The sequence below is a fragment of the Rhopilema esculentum genome, chromosome 15 (assembly GCF_057945365.1).
Source record: "Rhopilema esculentum isolate cy_ngs chromosome 15, ASM5794536v1, whole genome shotgun sequence".
Classification (NCBI taxonomy): domain Eukaryota; kingdom Metazoa; phylum Cnidaria; class Scyphozoa; order Rhizostomeae; family Rhizostomatidae; genus Rhopilema; species Rhopilema esculentum.
The window spans coordinates 8,156,985-8,178,347 of NC_142829.1; the positions used below are offsets into that span (position 1 = coordinate 8,156,985).

Below are 21,363 nucleotides of genomic sequence, written 5' to 3' on the forward strand. Positions count from 1 at the left end.
TTTTTGGTTGGTAGGAATGAAATCCTTTTGAATGGATGGAAGGGCTCTCCTAGTGCTGTGAACAATCCGAGGATTGACAGCAAAGAAACATTTAGTTATGGCTTGCCTAATCTGACTCTCGAATCGCAAGGAAGTGTTACCAATCCAAGGTAGTTTCAAATAAACTGGGCACTTTTGCGGATCAAACTTTTAAACAGCCGAAAAACTTGCGATCTTCTCCTTAGTATAAGATAAAATTACGTCTTCTGGATAGGCGTTGTCCAGAAAGATCGTTTTAAGTTTTTCCAGTTCAGCGTGTAGTTTAGATTTCGAGCAGATCATAAGTGCCCTATGTACTAATGTTTTGACAAGGTTGACTTTGCGTTGTTTTGGGCAGAATGAATTTCAGCGTATGTACTGACCGGTAAAAGTAGGCAGTGGTGTAGTGCTATCAAAATAACAAGGGGGCCCTTGCACAAAATTTTCCAAAAAACAATAGCAAAAGTAGGAAATTGCCAATTTTATGCATAAACAAGGGGGGCTCAGCCCCTCTGAGCCCCCCCTAGCTCTACAACCCTGAAAGTAGGATATACACTGGTAAGAAATCCAGTGTTAGACTTTTCGACCAAAACATCTAATAATGGCAAGGAATCATTTTCTTCCTTTACAGACGTAAACTGGAGGGCTGGGTGTAGGCTATTAAGGTGTTTTAGAAAAATATCACACTCAGCCTCTGTTTTGAAAATGGTATATCTGTCATCCACATACCGAAAATAGACACCTGGCTTTTGGTCGTAGTCGAACAAACGCTCTTCATGAAAGCCAACAAAGATATTGGCCAAGGCAGGTCCCAGAGGGCTACCCATAGCGACACCATCCTTTTGTTGGTACATTTCGTTGTTAAAACTGAATTCAACTGAACGTGTTGTAGTTTCCATCAGTTCAATGAATACTTCCTCTGGGAATGGTGGGCTATTAAGCTAGCTCCGGTACAAAGCGTCGGCACATATTTTGATGGTCTCACTTTGGCGGCAATTATTCAACCTCAGAAGGGAGAAAATAATTGATCCTTTATAGCGATTGAAGGCTATTGTATTTGCCTTTTGTTATTTCTCAATAAGTTGCCCCTTGGATTCTGTTTACTTTATTTTCCAGCAAAACTTTCAGCAGTAGAGCCATCTCCTTAACAGTCCAACCAAAAAATTTGCTCTTTGGTCCTTTATCAACCTCTTTATTCATTTTTATAAAGCAGACATTTTGACCTTTTTGAATCAGATCCAAACGGGACCATCTTCAAAAGCGATCCCAAACGGGTGCGGATAGCAGATCCAAATAGGATCGGATCCGCCAGGTCCCGTGTAAACGCAAAACCTATCCGTACCACTTCGGGTACGGATCCGTTTGCATCCGATCCCGTGTAAACAGGCCCTAGAAATAAGCATAGTTTGACTTTGCAAGAGACTCTCCCAATGTAGCGAAAGTATTGAATAAAGCTTTTTTGAAATAGTAAGTAGTATATAGCTCCAACAAGGCATGAAGCAGCAATTACGAAAATATTTCTGCTTTTGTTGTTAGCACAATAAGATATATTTCCAGTAATTGTATCTCTTTACATCAGTATCATACCGTGGAAGAATAATGCTATTTTGGCATTTTGAATCTCCTCCCTTTAATTAAATGGAAATAAATTTTAGTTCTTTCTGTCTTTTTCTTCAGGTAATAGCATGGAGAGACGTGCCATACAATAACGAGTGCATAGGAGACTGGGCACGAAATTTGAAACCGATAATAAAGCAGGTATGCTAACTCTTCTCCAACAAACATTATGAAATAAATCTGGCCGGCTTCAAAAATGCGATACCTATCTAGCCATAAGGCCATCTGTTGCAAACCTGACACGTACAGCTAAATCTTGTTATAACAATGCGAAATTAGACTACTTTTAGTGATCAGTTTTAATGTTTATCGATATGTTCCGCCAGGAAATGTCATCTGGACGTCCAGCTTTTAATTCAAAACAGAGCTGTTGATTTACTTTGAAATAAGAACAGAAATCGCTGTAAAGGTGAATAAGAAACATCTATGGAGAGCTTTGGGTGCATGACCCTAGAAACCAAGGGGTCACTATAGGCAAATGCTTCTATACATTTTCAGAAAATCACGTAGTCCGGTTTGGTTCAAATTTACTTTTTTGAATTTTTGCCGATTTCGATTTTTTGGTTTTAAAGTGTTTTTAGGTGACAATCGTTTTTTTCAACCCTTGTCTTTCAAAATTCCTTCATTGAATAAATGATTTATTGCAAAAGTATACTTCGCTTCGAATAGGTAGCATATATCTGTTTAAATCTATTGAACTAGGGCCTCTCTATGGCTTGCTGTAACGAAAAATGTCCAACATATGGATAGAATTGTCATATCAATCATTTACTTTAGAATCAAAACGAAATATGATGCTGAACATGCCACATATCTCAATCGATCAATACAATGTTGAATACGACCTAGTAATACCATACAAAAATTAGAAAATAATGAAATTTTTCGTCCTGGTAAAAGCACTGCATAGCTTTTATGATCGTTGAACAATATTTTACAGAACAATATTTGACTAGTTAGTTAGTGCCATCTGGAGAATCCTTGATAACAAAAATGGGCATTGAAAAATACGACTAGTTTGAATGCAAGCTTAGAACATGCCTTAACATTGCTGTTCTCCTCTACTTTTTAAATACCTCTCTAATGTGACACCGCTACTGCAACTTGGGGATCGTTCATAAACCTACTTTAAATAAGAAACTTGAAAGTCTTTCACTGACTTCATTTTTGACTGCATCTGTAACTTTGGTTTTTTTCAGATTTTTGTAAGCAGCAATTTGCCACAGGATGAGTTCAAAAAACAGGTTAGACAAACTATATCATATTTACCACTTCAGATTTAAAGTTTGTTGATCTGAACCTCTCTGCATTATATAACCTAAAACGTTATTGCCTACTTCCAGGTTTACTTAATGAGAAAAACAGCAACCCACAAAATACCACAGCACGACCGAAGATTCTACTTGTGCAGTTTATCGTCTGAGACTGTTGTATACAAGGTTTGTTTTTTATTTTTTTGTCTCTAGTTATATAAGAGGTAGTGCCAAAGTTATTATATTTCATATTGATGGTATGGTTGACTCATTCAGCTTTTAATTCACCATAATTGTGAACATTCCTTTTAATACAGTTATTAGATTAAGATGATGTGCAAAAAATGTTTGCTAAAATAATTGTGCCAAAGCTAATTGAAAAATTCTCAAACTATAAATTAATCGCTAAGTTTTTCATGTATAAATGGGTGAATTCATCAGAGCCAAAAAGCAATGCAACAAAAACCAGAGAATCTGAAGTGTCAACTCATGTCCAGGGGCGTGCCTAAGAAGGGGAGGGGGGGGGGTTGGGGAGGTGGAAAGTTTGTCGGTAAATTTTACGGGTGGTCGGTAAATGTTATGAATTGTCGGTAAATGCGTATCTTGACTTTATATAGTATTTTGATGTATATATATTGACTAGCAAGAGTTGAATTTTGGTCGGTCAATTCACCTGTTTACACCCCCTACTCCAAATCGTCAAGGTACGCCCCTGCTCATGTCCCACCTGTTTTATGAGGAACGTTATCAGAACTTTAGGATATTGTCCCAAGGAAGGGTTAATAGCTTTCTGGATTCTGGCATCAACTAACATTGAACCAAATGGAATATTTTAAGTTTGGTATATGCTAGTTTTTATCAAATTATCTTTTTAATACCGGCCTAGTATTAATGTCTCCATATGTCATTTAGGGGCTTCTAACTCCAAAACAGTTGCCGCAGTTCTATCTGGATTTGCAGGATGAAGACTTTGAGTAAGGATATTATATTCTTACTTTGTTCTTTTTTATAAAATGCTTTTCAAGATTTTCAATCTATATATTGAAAGTGCGGGGATGGTTCAGTGGTTAGGGTCGCTGAATACAGACCAATGGGTCGTGGTTCGAGCCCCGGACAAGACCGAGTTCTCACCGAGTGAGGAGAGCCGGGTCGTTGTAATTCCATGCGTAGGAATCACGAAATGAGGTCACATCGTGAGGAATGACCAGGAAATGGCTCCACCAGCATAGCATCTCGTTCTCAGTGTCCTAAAACTACCTTCGGATGCTAAGAAGTAAATGCAAAAAAAGACTTTAAATGTGTATTGAAATTTCAGAGCCAATTGCTCGACGCCTTTGCACAGTTTCACCTGTATATCAATTTTTTCGGTTTATAATACCGTATGCTTACCGTGGTTTCACCTTCTTTCCCTTTATTATTCCTATAACTCTTTCTCAAATTTGCTCTCGAAATTCTTTCAGAATATTTTTTGACATGAAAACTCATTCACAAGTTTTTGTGTGCTGCTTTTAATCCAAGATTATATCAATCTACATTTTTGGATTTTATTGACTAAATTTGGTTGGTTTCTACCACAGGACTCACTTCTCTCTGGTACATAGCCGATTCTCAACCAACACCAACCCTAGTTGGGAGAGGGCACACCCTCAAAGGTAACATATAATCTTACAATGAAGCTTACTGGCCTATACCTTGTGCAATAATTTGTTTTTCAATCCTTACAAGTCTGTTGATTATCTTGCTGGAACAGATCGGTTTGCTTTTTTGCCCATTGTCCTAAAAGAATTGCAAGTGACCTCAACAACTGCAAAGTACTATGCCTGATTATTTGCATTCACGTAAATATACAACGTACACGAATACACGTACACGTATGCACAAACACTCAAATACACGTAGAATCCATTACATCTACAGGTAGCAAAAAACATGTTTGATCCATAGCTTTGAATCCCTTAATTGATAACTATATTTTCTTTGAAGTTAGTTTATGCCAACTATTTGTCTCACTTTTGTTCCTTCTCGTTTATTGCACGAGTTTTTCTTAAGAAATCCTAACACTGAATGCTACTTTTTTTCTCTTGAAGAACTCCTTATAATTGAGAAAATTGTTCTGCATTTTATTGTTCTAAAACCTTCTATCTTTATATAGTTAATTATTTTTCACAGACTTCTTGCTCATAATGGTGAAATAAACACAATTCAAGGAAATATAAAGAACATGATAGCGAGAGAAGGAAACATGCAGAGCAAATATTATGGAAATAATTTACAGAGGCAAGAAATTTTTATATAAACAAACTCTAGAAAGCTGACGGTTTTATAAGCTCTGTCGACCTTATATTTACTTCTTTTCTTGTCGCTCGTATCCCTGAAAAGGAAATTTCTTGTAATCTTGAAAATAAAAATTAGATGTTTATCCCGTATTAATTCAAGGAATCAGTCAACTGGTAGGCCTCTTCTTTGTATTTATGATTGGCAAGTACGGTAGTCATCGTTTTGAGAAAATGCCTTTTTGATCTTCACATGTGAAAGTTTTATGTCAAGCATAAGCAAATCTGTTATTTTTGGCCTAGTTCTGGATCCAAGCAACTTCTCTCGTAAGAAATTGAATCTAAAATTGTGTGTTAAGCTATTGTCACTTCAATGCCTTGTTTTTTTAGATTGTTTCCAGTCATTGAAGCTGAGCAATCGGATTCTGGTTGTGTCGATAATGTAATCGAATTTCTTGTGATGGCCGGAAACCGATCCCTACCAGAGGTAAGGTGGTACTCATAACCCGAGTCAGCTCGCTTGCCTTTGTATGACGTCATAAAATAAGTATATCAAAAGGTCATAGGTTTCTTGTGAATAAACAAGCCTATTTCTCCCTTAAAATTGTTTGCTTACTATCTTCAACTGAATAACAATCATTTTAGCTTGCTTATTGTATTACACCACAGGACTCAAAGTCAGCCAATATACAATAGCAAATGATTTTCTTCCATGTTATTATCTCGTCAATCCTAGCGCTACTACCTTATCTTACCATTATTAAGCTTTATTATTCTTGCTCTCATTTGTTTGGTTTTCCGCGTCCTTTTAGGCGGTGATGACTTTAGTACCAGAAGCATGGCAGAATGACATTCATATGGGGAGTGAGAAGAAGAATTTTTACAAATGGGCATCATGTTCCATGGAAGCATGGGATGGACCAGGTAAAAGACTGTGATAGACTCACCCATCAGAAACCTCTTATATAATTATTCAGAGTTAAAGTTTTGTTATTTGTATGATATACATCAAGAGGTTCTCTAACATTTTCACACATTCTTCAAACTATTTCGACCCTTTTGAAATTCCTGTGTTTCTCCATCTTTTCTCATTAGCTTACTTATTTGATAACACTCCAATTTCATTAGCTTTCGAGAAGCATTCTTGTTTTACGTCTAAACGGATTTTCTTTGAATCCCTTTCATTCTCTTCGAAAGCTCTGTTCACTTTTTCTGATGGGCAATATGTTGGCGCGGTGCTTGACAGAAATGGCCTACGACCTTCCCGCTATTACCTCACCAAAGATGGTCTCATGATCATGGCTAGTGAAGTTGGTGTTTCTTCAGTTGTCCCGGAGCAAGTGATATACAAGGTGAACTTGATCTGTGCTTTTTGATACAATTCTTTGCAGCATTGTAAAAGAGGTATCAATACTCATTAAATGTGAATGCCTGGAAAAGTTTTTTTCTGTAAATGATAATGCCTGTAAACATTAGACTGGAAAATTATGAGGTACCATAGTTGAAAATAATCTCTTGAACTAAGATCTGCTTTCCCAGTTTTAATTTATAAAGAGAAGACCATTAGAATTTTGGACTGCTTCAGTTGAGAATATTTATGTTGCGATGTTGAAACTACAAACATTTAATTTATAAGAAAGTTGCTTTTATGGCTTACAGAAAGTTGCCAATGAGCTTTTTTGAATCCTGTAACAACTACTGTCGAGGAAGGCAAAAATAAAGTGGTAGGGGTAGCAAACATGATTAAGGGTCAACTGCATGGGTCTTTTTGTAATAAGAGCGTTGATACAATCATAGGTGTTCTATGCAAGGGCGTGATAATTTAGGTTAATAACATTATTATTTTGATTCAAACTGTAGGAAATGTCAATGCAGAGATTTTTTTCAGTGATTTTTATTAAGTTCTTATACACATAATCAATTAAAAAACCAATGAAAATTTTTTTATCAAGGGTCGCCTAATGCCCGGTAGAATGCTGCTAGTGGACACTAAGCTCGGATCCATTATAAAAGACGATGAACTAAAGCATATCATTTCAACTGCACGCCCTGTAAAGCACTGGATCGAAGAAAATTTGCTAACACTTCAACATTTTCGTGACGCATATATGAAGAAGCATGCAAGAGAGCCTGATGAGATTCCACCAGAACGAGAATCGTCTACAATGGGAGGCAGATCAGTTGAAACAGATCGAAGAATGCCCCTGTTTGGTTACTCTGTGGAAGATTTGAATATGCTTCTGTTGCCGATGATAATCAACTCGTAAGCTGTTTTCAAAAGATTTGATTTTTTATAGTGCCTGTTCCAGGTTACATACGACCTTCTCAAATGGTAGCAGTTATCAAAAAGGTTTTCGCGATCCCCTGCTATTAAGCATAAGTGATAAAGGTCTTTAAATAGGAACTGGTAGGTTACCCTGAAAAGTGAAATCCTCAAATTGTAAAGTTATATTGACATAGAAAAGGTGCCTGGCGGCTGTTACCTAATATCATCTGCATCATCAGGCACTCATTGTGACATTCAGTTTCCTGTTTTCCTTGTTATGAACGGTCATATCGCACAACCAAGGGCTCTCTCATATTGATTTTATGTAAAAGAAAAGCAGGAAAGACACAGTACATTTTTTTCGGGTCAGAGGAATTGTGGGGTCAGAGGAATTCCGAGAAAAACTCTCGTAAAATTCACTCGTCACAAAGTTTGTATTTTTTCAAATACATAGTACTACAATTTCAACTTTATAAGCTTCTGGTACTGCAAGATTTGAAGATAGCGAGAACAAGAGAAACAAAGCCTACTGAGATACAGATTTTAATACAATTAATGTTATTTTGTCAAGCAATGTGTCTTTGGGTGATTTTCTTATTCACGTTTATGTCTTTGACTTTAGAAAAGAAGCTTTGGGGTCAATGGGAAACGACACGCCCCTGGCTTGCATGACAATGTATCCACAACTTGTCTTCGATTATTTCAAACAGCTTTTTGCACAGGTATGTGTCATCTCAATCACTTAATATTGAACATTTGCAGCGTGTTATCGAAATGTTGGTTTTGATGTATAGAGAATTTTTTATTCACAGCCGTTTTCCCATTTGCCTAAGGTAAACTGCTATTGTACTTGGTGTACAACTTTTATTCCTCTTGAAATATTATAACATATAAAGTAGATTGTGTAAACAGTAATGTTTGTAGAAGCTGATAAGTTCATGTCTTTAGGTTTATTAAAATCAATATGTCTTTGGCCACAACAGGGGCTGTGCTTGGCGCAGTTTAGACCTGTCACTCTTTTGGACCTATACAGGTTTCTCCGCTGGCTCTAATAAAGGGCAATTTTGGGATGCTTTGAAATTTGACCACTTGTTAATGATTCCGTGGGAATCTTCTGTATAAGTACGAGACTGACGAGGGGAGTTAGGAGTAACCTTTCACTGCACAGATGCCTCCAATTGATTCTTTACGTAGATTGCCTGCGTTTTCTGTGTTTACTTAGTATGCATTATTGTATACTGTATGTTTTGTCTCCATGCTAGTTTTATATGTTGACTCTAATGAAACCTGCCTTAACGTAAGGAAATGCTTTCTGTAAAGAAATAGCATCACAAACATGTCTGCCTTTTTATGACACTTTTAATCTGTTTTGAATTTTCATTAATTACTCCGAGCGTGGAAAAAGTCCAATTTTTGTTCTCTCCATGTAACTGGGTCTGAATGGTTCCCAGTTTTTCCACTCAGAAATTGAGTTCAGATATTCCTTTTAAGTCTATTAAGTTGAGATATATCGTAACTTTAAAAGGGAACATTTTTAAGCATAATTTTCCATATTATGAATCGGAAGCTTTATACAGAATATATAGGAAGTAGTTGCAATCACATTTAAGTTAACGTAGCTAGTAACACAGTAGATGCTGTGTTCATGATCATTGAAGGAAAGAATATAACATCAAGTTTGATTAGAACCTTGTTGAATACAAGATAGGCTTTGATTGATGATTCTGCTTTCTTCTTTTCTTATTTTTCATTTACTTATCTCTATCTAGGTGACCAACCCCCCGATTGATCCATTCAGGGAAAAAATAGTTATGTCATTGGTAAGTAGAATGGGAACTAGACACGTGTGTTAAGAAGGCATGTTAAGAAGACACGTGTTCATTCTTAAGGCTGTTTGCATCAATAGCCTGCCCAGAGTCTGCCATCTAGGGTCACGCGTACAAGAAATTTTCTGCATAAAATATGTTTGTTGATAGTGCTATTTTTTCTGTGTACGGAAGAATCTGTTATGAGGTTTACAGCGTTAATGACATTTCCTGGCCCCAATGTTCCTTTTTTGTGCCATGAGCTGAATGACTTGTATGGAAGTGATTATCGACAGCAGAAACTTTTGGTGGTAGCTTTGTTATCAATATTTGAAATGAAAATGGAGCATTTTGTATGCAAGCTGATTCAAAAAGGTGTCAGGCAAGACAAGATAATTATATTTTTCTATTATGAAGATACTGGTAGGTTAATGTTTCACTATCAAAAAAATCAAAATAACCTGCTTTAAGTTTGTGTTAAATGGCTTAGTTCAAGTAAATTTCTTGGCAGGAATGTCCAATCGGTCCCGAGGCAAACATTTTGGAACCTTCAGAGGATCAATGCAAAAGAATCATTCTTGACAGTCCAATCCTGTCGTCAGGAGATCTGGTGCTTCTAACGAGCTCTTCGCTTCCAAAATGGGAGGTAATGCTTCTTGAAACTTACAATTTAAGCTTAAAATTTGTATCAGTTGTATTTAGTTTGTATACTGGTAACCAGGCTACGGCATGTCACTAAGAATCTTAATCCGAATGGGCTTGTTACTCTGGTTTGTGGTGAGTAGCTCCCTATTCACTCCATACTCTATGGGCGTCGACTTTTGATTTTCTCTGGGATAGTTCGAGATTGAAAATGAGAATAACTTCTATTGAACGATTCATATAATTTCCAAAATGTTTGTAATGCAATCTTATCTCAACAATAGAAAAAGCAGAAAAAGACTTTATTGATCGAAAATTGCGATTACTGCAACCCCCAACCCCTCCACCCCTCTTTAGATTTGCCGTTTTCAAAGTGACAAAAATAAACAACTTTTTTGCTGTCTTTGGACAGTGTTCTCTTCCAAAGATTCCCGGATGGGTATGATTCCCCAAGCCCCTTACGCAGTTGGCGCCAAATGGCTTCCATGCCAGAGTTCCACAGCAGAATTTATATTGTTTTCCGTGATTTTTCATACTTTAATTATTCAATGTATTTTCAATTCCAAGCATGAAAGTTAGCTTATTTTCAATATTTAATGTCTTGTCAGACCATCATTGCCGATGGTTATAGAATTTTGCATCCAATATGTTAGCAAAGCCTGCTACATGGACGATGGCAATGCCTGCTGGCTGAGTAGCTAGAGCATAGAACTTTTATTCAAAGGCCTATACAATGCCAATAAAATTTCATTTCAGACAGAAATTATCGACATTGTTTACCCAGTTGAAGAAGGACTTGATGGATTAGTGCCTGCCTTGGACGAAATTTGCGACAAGGCTTTCCAATCTGTTAAGAATGGAAAACCGTTGATTTTACTGACCGACAGAAAAGCTGGACCAAATTTTGTACCGATAAGGTGAAAATTAAACAATTTTGCTTAATCCTTTACGTCATTTGGTAGATATTTTTCTTTTATCGTTTGGTTAAAGTTGTTTCTATTATGAAAAGAATATTGATTAGATATTTATACTCTTGAAGTGAATTTAATCTTTTAATAAGTCATTAACATTCAAGTTAACATCAAGTTAACATTTGAATAGCCAATTTCTCAATCAGACAAGTTATAAGCATTTGGGTTAGAGATAAAGGGAAAATATATTTGTAATTTGTAATTAGAAGGTTTTTTTTCGAAATATAGCCTCTGAACAGTGATTCAGATAAGTATTTACCAATGAAAAAGCCTACATTAGGACTGTTATAGTATTTGAGCCTGCAGAGGATTCCTATAACCTTATTCGAATTTAATCTAAACATAGTTTACCTAAGAATAAGGCCCATTATCTCTTATGATGCAAGTTGGTGATTTCTTTGCAGCTCCCTTTTGGCCACTGGCGCCGTTCACCAGTACTTAGTAAAGATGAAGTCAAGGCGACTTGTGAGCATTCTCGTAGAGACTGGAGAGGCAAGGTAACAACTATCACATCTGTTTGTTTCTCATTTTTTATCAAGAGAAAATATTATTTTCTGAAGCACTGAAACCGTCAGACATTCCTTTAACGAACTTTAAATATTTTTACAGTGTCATAAGTCCCAAACTTAACCAAAATCACTCTTTATTCTGAAAGGGCCTGAGAATACTGTCAATCCATTCCACCCCTAATTTCTTTTCTCGGTGTTTCTTTATTATTTCATTAAGCTTTTTCTTCATTTTTGCTTTTCCTCTCTTGATTTAAAGCTTACATTACTGTATAAATATTTCTTAGATGTGGACCCTACTCATTTTCAATGTAACTATTGCATTTTCACATGACAAGTCAAGAAAACCATTACTAATTTTAGTGGACAGGGACTCCTTCAAAAAAAGTGGGCATCTTATGTCACTTAATGTCTTCTATCTGCAATTTTTATTGTTGTACATATGGAAGGTACATTGCCAACTTACAAGTAAACCTAAACTGGGTTAAAATATTGAATCCTGGCTTGTTAATTAATTTTATAGGGAAATTCACCACATGTGTCTTCTTCTTGGCTACGGTGCGGATGCAGTTTGCCCCTACTTGGTTTTTGAGACTTTCAGCAAACTTCGAGAGGAAGGTAATGTTTATAAAAAATTTGGCTGAAAACTCTCCACTGTACATAACATCCATTGAATTTTATATGAATCGAAATTTTTTGGAATCTTGTTTACCCAACAACCTGTCTTGGTCTAGAGTTATGAAGTAAAATGTTTTTGGTTCTATTTAGGTCTGATGGAGCCTCCTTTGACAGATCACCAAATAATCGAAAACTACAAAACTGCAGCTCATACAGGCATCCGGAAAGTTATGGCCAAAATGGGAATATCCACTCTTCATAGTTACAAGGTGCATATTTTTTTGTCAAATGCTTTAACCAATACAGAACCTGACGCATTCATCAACTATATCTATTACTTTATTTTTTTAAAACCTTTCCTTGTTATTTTCCGATGTTTGATGCTCTGATGAAGTTTTGTCGAAAAGTTTTTGATATATTGCGTTATTTTTCTGCCTGCTCGAGCTTTCTGGAATAACAGCTTGCTAAAGAAAAACTCCTCAGCTTATGCTAGCAGATATTCAATCGATTTTGACATAATTTGTTGCAGGGATCCCAAATATTTGAAGCAGTTGGGCTGGCAAAGGAGGTACGATTTTTTACTATTTTGCATTTAACTTCAAAGTCTTCTGTCGTCTCTAGCTTTCATTGCTATACGCTATTTATGCACATGCAATTTTTTTGCAAAACCTGTTATTTCTGACTATTAAGACGTATCTCGTTTATGCGAGACCACTGTTGAACAATTTTTACATTTATCAACACTACATGCAACAAATGAAAAGATGCATAAGACAGAGGCTTGAATTCAGTTTAACACATCTCATAATATAAATCCTACTATTACAAAATAAAATATATCTATTATATCAATTACAACTTATCATCTACAATTAATCTACTCAATATCTAATTGCAATTTATCATATTTACATTCTAATTCTTCTCAAGACAAGTCCGATTTTATTAGCCCATTTGTAAATGTCGTTATAATACTTTCGGATGCATTCCCAGCATCCAAATAGCTCTAAATCAAAAAGGTAGATTGAATGGTTCTCGAAACAATAGAGTTTGTCCTCCATAGTGGGGTACCATGACCTATGTCTCAAAACAGCCATTTTTATGTCACTGGGAATTGAAAACTGGCAATGACTGTCATTTGCAGGGGAGCATGACCTATTCTTAACATCCCATGGCAAAATGCCCAGTTTGATGTAAATCTGTACATCAGCTGGCATTGTTGGCCTAGCCAGTTTTGATCTTCGAGAGGGTTTCTGTGTATGAGCTAGTTTTGTCTTCCTTGACATTTTCTTAGCCCAAACCTCTTCCTGTTGAAGATATTGTGCAACTCTTGATGCTGCTTGAAAAACCTCCTCTTTTGTTTTAGGGTAGAGTTGTTTCAAGTAAAAACCCATTTGCTCTTCATATGTCATGACATTATTCTTCCCTTTTGCCGTTTTGTTTTCATAAGGTGTTCGCTTATGATTTGGCCTTAACAGGGAAGTTTTGTCATTGACCATTGGGCTGTTGCCATTGTTATCATACTCTATTTGACAGTAATTTACGGTCATATTATTATCAATTTTAGGCTCATTTTTGTTTTGTGAGCTTTTTATTTGCAATGGGCGTAACTGGTCACTGTTATCGACAACAAGCAAAGAATTTTCACTCGTATCTGGAGTGATGGGTGTGCTAGGCGTATTCTCTAAGCAACTAATAAGAAAATCCATTATATCGTTGGATTCCCTCTGGCTAATACTTTCTTCTGAGAGAAAGTCTTCAGCCCTTTTGCTTATGTTGTCATTCGTTGCCATTGCAACATCATTTTCTCCTGGCTGGCATTCTTGTTGAACGCCGCCCAAAATATCATATGAGTCAACATTAAAAAAACTAATGTCATTAATGCTGGCGAAACCATTGTCAATAAAGTTCAAGTCGCCAGCCAGAAGAGCTTCAGGTGACTCTTTATCGTTTTCATTACAACACTCTTGGACAGGGGGACACAGCTCTGCATCACTGATTTCGTTATCTTCACGCTTTCCTTCTAATTGGTCAATGCGTGCTTCCAGCATACGCGAGAACAGCGCATCAACAACGGTCAGGAATTTGTTGCTAAGGTATATTGTTGACGTCATCTCGTCTGTGATTTCGTCAATACCAGCAACACCTTCTTCTGTGAAGTTCTGGAATTGAGATAACATTTATTCGTATATATACCTTCATATGTCTTTGATATACACTATCATTATTTTCTAACAACAATATTAGTGGGGGACCATGCTGGCCAACCGTGATCAATTTAGTGCCGTGAATATTTTTGCACTTAAGTCTTTTTTCAAATACATCTAAATGGTTTAGTAAACAATTATTTTGATAACACGTTTTTGAGCAAGAACCAAAACAAAAGCATGGTGCGATTTCTAGTACATAACAGAGAGTACGGGAGTTCATTTTCTCTTACTTTTTGAAATTCGTAGTAACAGCTTTCCCAAGTTGACTGCAAAAGTTTCAGCTTTGCTTTCAGCAAACTGACTTCACTTTGAATTGTTGTTGTAAGCTGTAGAGTAAATTTCACTAGTTTAAAATAACGATTATAATAAAAAAATACATAAAAATTACCATCGATGAAATTTGGATTCTAAAACGAAGTAGACACCATGTGTCATTTTATTTTAATTTTCGAAATATGGTAGCAAACTTGATAAATTTGTTTTATGTAATATTGACGTTAATAAATAATTAATGAATTGAAATAGAGTAATATTAATTATTTCAATTCGCAAAGTTTTTAGGGTTAAAAATCAGCTGCAAAACGATTTTGATTGCAGTAGATCTCAGTTTCTGTTCTATGAGCAGATATTAATTGATGATGTTGACAATAACATCTATTATTGATAAATAATATATCTAATGAATAATGACATGTAATTAAAGTTTTCTTTTCCTTTTTTTACTGTTGTAAAATAACTGGATAGATTTTTAATACTAAGAATAACAATTTTTAAGTTACCTGACTCTGTACTGCGTTCAAGATTTGAATGCAATGGTCGATGGATTCACTCAACTGAAATATCAAAAATTCAACTTTTCAGAAAAGTCACTACTTCTCAAATTTTTATCTATTTTATATAAATATATATTTCAAGATATTGTAAAAAATTTCGTCGTGCCAAGCTACTGTATATCCATTGAACTTTCAAATTAAATTTTCACTTTCAAATCTTTTCTATAAAAAATGTTTTACTCTGAAACTTTCAGAAATTAATTAACTTTGCTCATTCAATCTCATGTTTCTAACTGACCAGATATGAAATCTTTTTGGAAAAGATAACAAAATAAGTTTTAGTTTATAGTATAAGGTATTTTAATAATATGTTGAATTAGCTAGTATGTTGAATTGATACAAAGCAAAAAGTTTCTTAAGTCGTATAAGTGGCCTACCATCATTCCTACCAGTTTTTTACTTTTGATAAAAGGCATCAAGAGTTGATTATTTTTATCAAAACTAAGTTTAAAGCATGAAATATAATGAAGATTCCCTGTTTTAAAATTGAATTAATAAAAACTGTAGTTACTGTAGATACAAAAAGTAGCACAAATGTAGTTACCTGAATTCGAAACATTGAGTTATGCAGTTCATTTACAATATCTTCCTTGACTGATTTTATAAAAGTATTCGGCAATTTCTCGACCGATTCCACAATCAGACCTAAAATTACAGATCTGAGCAGTTAAACAAGAATCTATCATTCACATATTTGAAAGCTTATCGATAGTTTTCAATGATGTGACAACTTGCTATGATAATGAAATTTAAAGATGTTACTCACCAAGTTTGTAGCTGAACTGTACAAAAAGATCTTCCACCGTTTTTCCTTCAGTGGTGAAGTGTTTAGGCTACGAAAAAAAATTGTCATTTTAGATGCTTTACTAAAACAGAAGCCCCAACATTATGTGAAATATAATTAAATACAAAAGTTTTTATTTGACAAAAGATTAATGTTTCTGTCATAAAGTTAGGCCTGTTTGGATTTTCATTCGCTACTTAACCCTTATAAATAACAGTCTTTCTATTTTTCTGTTTCCTATTCTTTCTTTCTCAGTTCATTATCACTGTTAGATCTAGCAGTTGCTTAGTTATAATTAAAAGAAATTATTTGTATATTTTAGAAAGCCCAACATTTGTTTCTATGCATGGTTTTTTCGATCGATAGTTTGGGCCCTTACAGCGTCGAAAGATTTGAATACTTGAAACAATTTGAACATTGTTTCGTTTCCGAAACAATGATATTATAACACCTTTTTATTTAAGTTAGGTCTTTAGATAATTGTCAAGATAAAAGTTTTTTTGGAACTATGTCAGTTAACTAGTCATTTAGGGCAAGCAAACTTTATCAAATTTTTCTAAACTCTGTGATCCTCAAGGACGGTGTTCTCAGAAATTTTTCATCGATCATTGGAATGGAAAACAATCAAAAGAATTACCAAGAAGTTGACTTATTTTGTTGTTTTAAATTAAGAACTATTGTTCTCTCAAACTCTCGTAAAATCCAAGAAAAAAGTGTAGTTTGGTACTTCACATTTATATCTAAGTTAGGCCCAACAATGAAACAAAGTTTATGCTGAAATTTAGCAGATATTTGTTACTTACTTGCGAGAAAAACATCTCTAGCATGTTCGCCATGTTTGTTAATGAAGTTTATAGCTTTGTCTGCAGTGAAAACACAATTTTTTCTGATATTCTCCAACTCGAAGAAAAGCTCCTGCGATCTCAATAACTGTGAAACTCAGGAACGGTCAACCGTCGTTTTTTCTCTTTTTAAAACGCCAGTTGTGATCATAGCAACAACATAGTTACGTTTATGACATCAAATTGATTTGAAATTTGTTTATCACGTAACTTGATTGATTCGCCAACCCTGCACTAAGTAGCATTTCTCTGATCTTCAGTTCATCCCGAACATTTCTTCCTAGAATATAGTTTCTCTTCTATTTGCTTTTTGATCTTTAACCAAGCTCCGCCCTAGTCTTTAGATTCAGCAGTTAGTTATTTGGAATTCTATATCAACTATTTTTGTATTAAATTTTGGCTTATTCACTTATTTAGCCCTAACCAGCATCTCTGTTGCATTCTTCTACTATTTTATCCATCAGCTCTAACTAATGAATATTTTACCTAAAATTCTGTTCGATATTTCCAGCAGCACCTGTCAACTGTCTTTTTTTAAAACCCTCTCAGAAGTTCGGAAAAACTGACCAAGGGTTTCTTCAATGTTTATGTTCAGTGTGAGACACCAGTATTCAAATTTTGATGAACTGAAAGTTGCTTTAGTAAACCCAAGATAATTTCCACTTTCCCAAGTTTTATTTTAACGACTTTAATGCTTCAGATTTAATTCTTATGCTTGTGGCATCCTCTTTTTATTTGCAAGCCAGTTATAGTTTCTCTCATTTTGAAAATTTTTCTTATCTTATCTTTGTTGTTCTAATCTTTTTCCCCAAAGAAACCTCTAATAAAATAAGAAAAATGTAAGAAGGCAAATTTATTTTCAATTTTTATCTATCTTTAGGTGATGGACAAATGCTTTACTGGCACAGCGTCGAGAATAGCTGGCACCAATTTCAAAATTCTTGCACAAGAAGTAAGATTATAAGCGTCTGATTGAAATCTTATTTTTTTAATAATTAAAAATCAATAAACTCCAATTTATTTCTTTGCGAGCAAAGGTTACTTTATCTTGCTATTTTAGCTGTAGGCCCGTGTCATTTCTGTACAACGCGGCCCTCAACCTTGATCATAAGGTGATGTATGCATATCCAGGGGTGGTGCTAGAAAAAAGTCATGTTTATATCCAATATAAGTATTTATGAAGGATGTACAAAGCTACAAACTATAATATAGAAGGGAATTGCACGTATCTAAAAAGGGTTCTGATACCCCCAAAGTTAGAATGCTTTCCCCCTTTGCCTTGCCAAAAAAGAATAGCAAAAGGTTCCGTAGAGAAACCCAGAAAGTGCCGACTAACATGTGTTGAGATGGAATAGCTCTCGACGGGGGGCTAGCTAGTCCTTTTTTGGGGGAGGGAGGGTAAGTCATGCTACCACTTAATGGATGATCGAAAATGGCTTCGTTGACTTAAAGTACTTTAAATAACCTATATCTTGAAATTGTAAAAAACCTTAGAATTTCACGACTTTAAGATGCCAATAAGATTTATAAAAAACCAAGTTGTGAGATTTATTTGCAACCAAATTGTTTTTTTAACGAAACCGAATTGAGTTTCATAGGAAAAAAATATCTATTTATTATTCAAAATTGCATTATTTTTTAAATTTCATTTTCTATCTTCTCTCTTTTTCCCCAGGCACATGATCGACACCGTCTGGCATTTTCTGAGCGCGAATGCGACAATCTTCTCATGAATAACAAGGTTTGTAAATTGAAGACATCATCATTAAAACGAACAGTCCTTTTTTGCTTAACATTACAATATTACTTTCAAATGTTTCTAAAATATACTTTGATAGACTAAAACAAAGCTTAAAAACCAACTATGTACATGAAAAATAAACATTGTTACTGACGTGTATCTAAAAATTTCGACATACTAATACACATCTATTACATATCAAAATATAGATTTAATGTCCAAGTTTCATTAAACGTAGACCACGCTGACCTAGAGACCGCAGAAGCGGCGGGGCTTAGGGTATAATTTGCAAAATGTACTTAAAACCATACAAAAAATTGCCTTCCTTATGCTTAAGGGTGGTCATACAAATTATATTTGCTGCTTTTGTGATATCCAAGACTTTCTTATTTCCTACGACCTGTATGCGTGCGATTGGCGTTTGCATGACTTGCTTGCCTAAGTAAAGCTTGGATACACCCTAAGTTTTCAAAAAAGCTGTTTTTGCAATTTTTCAGGGAGATTATCATTGGCGTGATGGTGGAGAAATGCATGTAAATGATCCAAGAAGTATTGCCCATCTGCAAGTAAATATATTTTTTAAGTATTAAACCTTTTAGTTTTTAATATACTGAATTGATATTGTACCTGGACTCACTACTCACTGTAGATGTACTTGCCTTAAATTAACGTAAATGTCTTTTGAAACATATTATGCCCACTACGTCTTCATTGTTGAACAAAATATTCATTTGTAAATGTAAAAATAGGTAAATTGCAAAATTCGAAAGTTTTGCATCTCCTCGATGCCTTCATTGTTTTTAAAATCTTTTGTATTTTTCTTATTTTTGCATCCTTTTTCTTTTCACTACTCTCCTTTTTCAATTTTCCCTTTCATTTCATTCTCTTTCACTTTATTCTCAAGGTCCTCTTCATCTTTTTTAACTTTCTCTTCTTTTCCTGTCTCTTTCTTCTCTCTTTATGCTCACAGAAATTTACAATACACTACTACAAACTACGGTACAATAACGATACCAAAGGGGGCATGAATTTTAATAACAACCCTGTTATGCAATTCACAATTATCTCAAAGTCTGTTTCAAAAAATAATGCTAGGCCACCCAGGGAGGGTAAATATATACCAGGCGAGACATCCAAAAGGGTTTGCATGTTTGCTTACTGTTCTCCTTCTTCTAATTAATCCTCTTCTTCAATCCGTACTTACTCAGTCTTCTTCATCTCTCTTTCCATTTCTCACCAATCGTTTCCGCATTTTGCAAGCAATGATTTATCTTAGACATTCATTGACTTAAGAATCAATTGTTTAACAATTTCAAATTTCTTCAGAATGCAACTCGAAACAACAACACTATTGCCTATGAGAAATATGTGAAGTCGACAATGCTAACGGTAAATTTCTTACTTTTTTGCTTCTATTTTTGCAGTTAATTTATGTACCAGCCATTCCCACTTAGTTGGAACTAAAATTGAAAGTTTTACCCAAAATGCTGATCAATGGCCTTGATTGGATATTGATTTTGAATCAACACTTAGCAAGCTTGATCATATAAAAAGCTATGTAGTATTTGCTTTAATTCCAGCACAGATTCATTTATGGGAGTGATACATCATAATTTGCAAAGCTTGCTACGAAAGTAATAGCTGTAGATAAATTATTTCGTTATTTATCAATAACAACGATGCTCTTAATGAACTAACAGCTTCGGTGAAAAATTAAATTTATCGTACAAGAGCTTTGAGTACATAAGTTTTTTTCTAAAAGAGAAGGGCTGGTAATAATTCCATTTAGTGTTATTATTTTTATGTATATGTTAGTATTTACCATATTTTTGGCATTCCTTTTTAGATAGAGGCATGTACCCTGCGAGGGCAATTTGATTTTAGGTATAGTAAAGAGGCAGTTCCACTTGAAGAGGTTGAAGATGCTGCAAGCATTGTAAAACGCTTTTGCACAGGTCAGTATTTTTGTTTTCTGTGATAATCCAACTCAGACTAATACTTCCACAGTTCACGAGATGTGGTCACGTCCAGAGGAAGAATCAGGACACTGCTCGATTAGCAAAGCTCCTCAGTGTCCTAAAAAGTACCTTCGGATGTCAAGTAGCAGATACAAACACATACTAATACTCTTTTGAGTTCATGTTTACAAATAATGATCTCTCATGTTTTAAGTAGTATACATTATCAAAGTAAAACTTATAATATAGAACAATATGAGTCATAAAGTATTTTGCTTCTTGTTATTCCGTGTCAACAATGTCTCAAACCAAAAGCTATTTTTACCCTATCAGATATTGTAACTAAAACAAGACAATTGAAGAGACATGCCATTTTACATTCGTTTTTAGGAGCTATGAGCTTCGGTTCAATTTCCGAAGAGACACACACCACGTTGGCCATCGCTATGAACAGGTATTCCCTTATGCAACAGTTCGATTTAGCTTCTACTTTATTTCTTAATCTACACAGCAAATGCAAACAACTTAATCTGACTGTCATGTCTCTCGCTAACTCTGCCCTATAAAAAAAGGCCCTGAAGCTTGGCCTTTAAAATTTTTTGGAACCAAACACTTAGAACTTTGAGAACCAAGGGGAAAATCACTCTAAGAAAATCTCGTACATCTTTTGTGAAAATCTAACTGTTTTATCTGAGAATTCCCAGAAAACCTTTTGTTTTAGGCAAGAGTGAACCGCCCCTCGTTAAAAACCGTTTTCCCGTATCAAGTACGATTTAGAAAGTATACCTGGAACACAATTGACCACCTATAATCAGTATCAGTTGTTATAATTTGTTTAAGTAGGAAAATTCAAATCTGCAAATTTTGCAGTCTAGGTAAACAAAAGGCCTAAAAATCTGAGTAAGCCACAACCGCGTGCTATTCTGTTTTCTTCTATGGAAAATGATATACCCCTTTCAGTGAAATCGAGTAATTACATTTCGTCAATACCTATTTCGCCAAATACTCTAGCAGCTTTTTCGTCTG

The 21,363-nt window shown here is 35.0% G+C and overlaps 1 protein-coding gene across 1 annotated transcript in view; it reads left to right on the forward strand.

Moving 5' to 3' along the window:
- Positions 1 to 21,363, forward strand: part of LOC135685722 (uncharacterized) — a 46,118-nt gene that overhangs the window by 7,716 nt on the left and 17,039 nt on the right. Inside the window, exons 5-28 of the mRNA XM_065201768.2 lie at positions 1,696 to 1,776; positions 2,835 to 2,879; positions 2,979 to 3,074; positions 3,801 to 3,862; positions 4,466 to 4,540; positions 5,058 to 5,165; positions 5,552 to 5,648; positions 5,974 to 6,085; positions 6,359 to 6,513; positions 7,114 to 7,424; positions 8,050 to 8,149; positions 9,197 to 9,247; positions 9,744 to 9,878; positions 10,631 to 10,791; positions 11,250 to 11,342; positions 11,875 to 11,969; positions 12,120 to 12,238; positions 12,499 to 12,537; positions 17,519 to 17,590; positions 18,314 to 18,379; positions 18,877 to 18,945; positions 19,706 to 19,768; positions 20,226 to 20,334; positions 20,728 to 20,791. Of these exons, the coding sequence (XP_065057840.2) occupies positions 1,696 to 1,776; positions 2,835 to 2,879; positions 2,979 to 3,074; positions 3,801 to 3,862; positions 4,466 to 4,540; positions 5,058 to 5,165; positions 5,552 to 5,648; positions 5,974 to 6,085; positions 6,359 to 6,513; positions 7,114 to 7,424; positions 8,050 to 8,149; positions 9,197 to 9,247; positions 9,744 to 9,878; positions 10,631 to 10,791; positions 11,250 to 11,342; positions 11,875 to 11,969; positions 12,120 to 12,238; positions 12,499 to 12,537; positions 17,519 to 17,590; positions 18,314 to 18,379; positions 18,877 to 18,945; positions 19,706 to 19,768; positions 20,226 to 20,334; positions 20,728 to 20,791 (2,378 nt within the window). The remainder of the gene's footprint in view (positions 1 to 1,695; positions 1,777 to 2,834; positions 2,880 to 2,978; positions 3,075 to 3,800; positions 3,863 to 4,465; positions 4,541 to 5,057; positions 5,166 to 5,551; positions 5,649 to 5,973; positions 6,086 to 6,358; positions 6,514 to 7,113; positions 7,425 to 8,049; positions 8,150 to 9,196; positions 9,248 to 9,743; positions 9,879 to 10,630; positions 10,792 to 11,249; positions 11,343 to 11,874; positions 11,970 to 12,119; positions 12,239 to 12,498; positions 12,538 to 17,518; positions 17,591 to 18,313; positions 18,380 to 18,876; positions 18,946 to 19,705; positions 19,769 to 20,225; positions 20,335 to 20,727; positions 20,792 to 21,363) is intronic.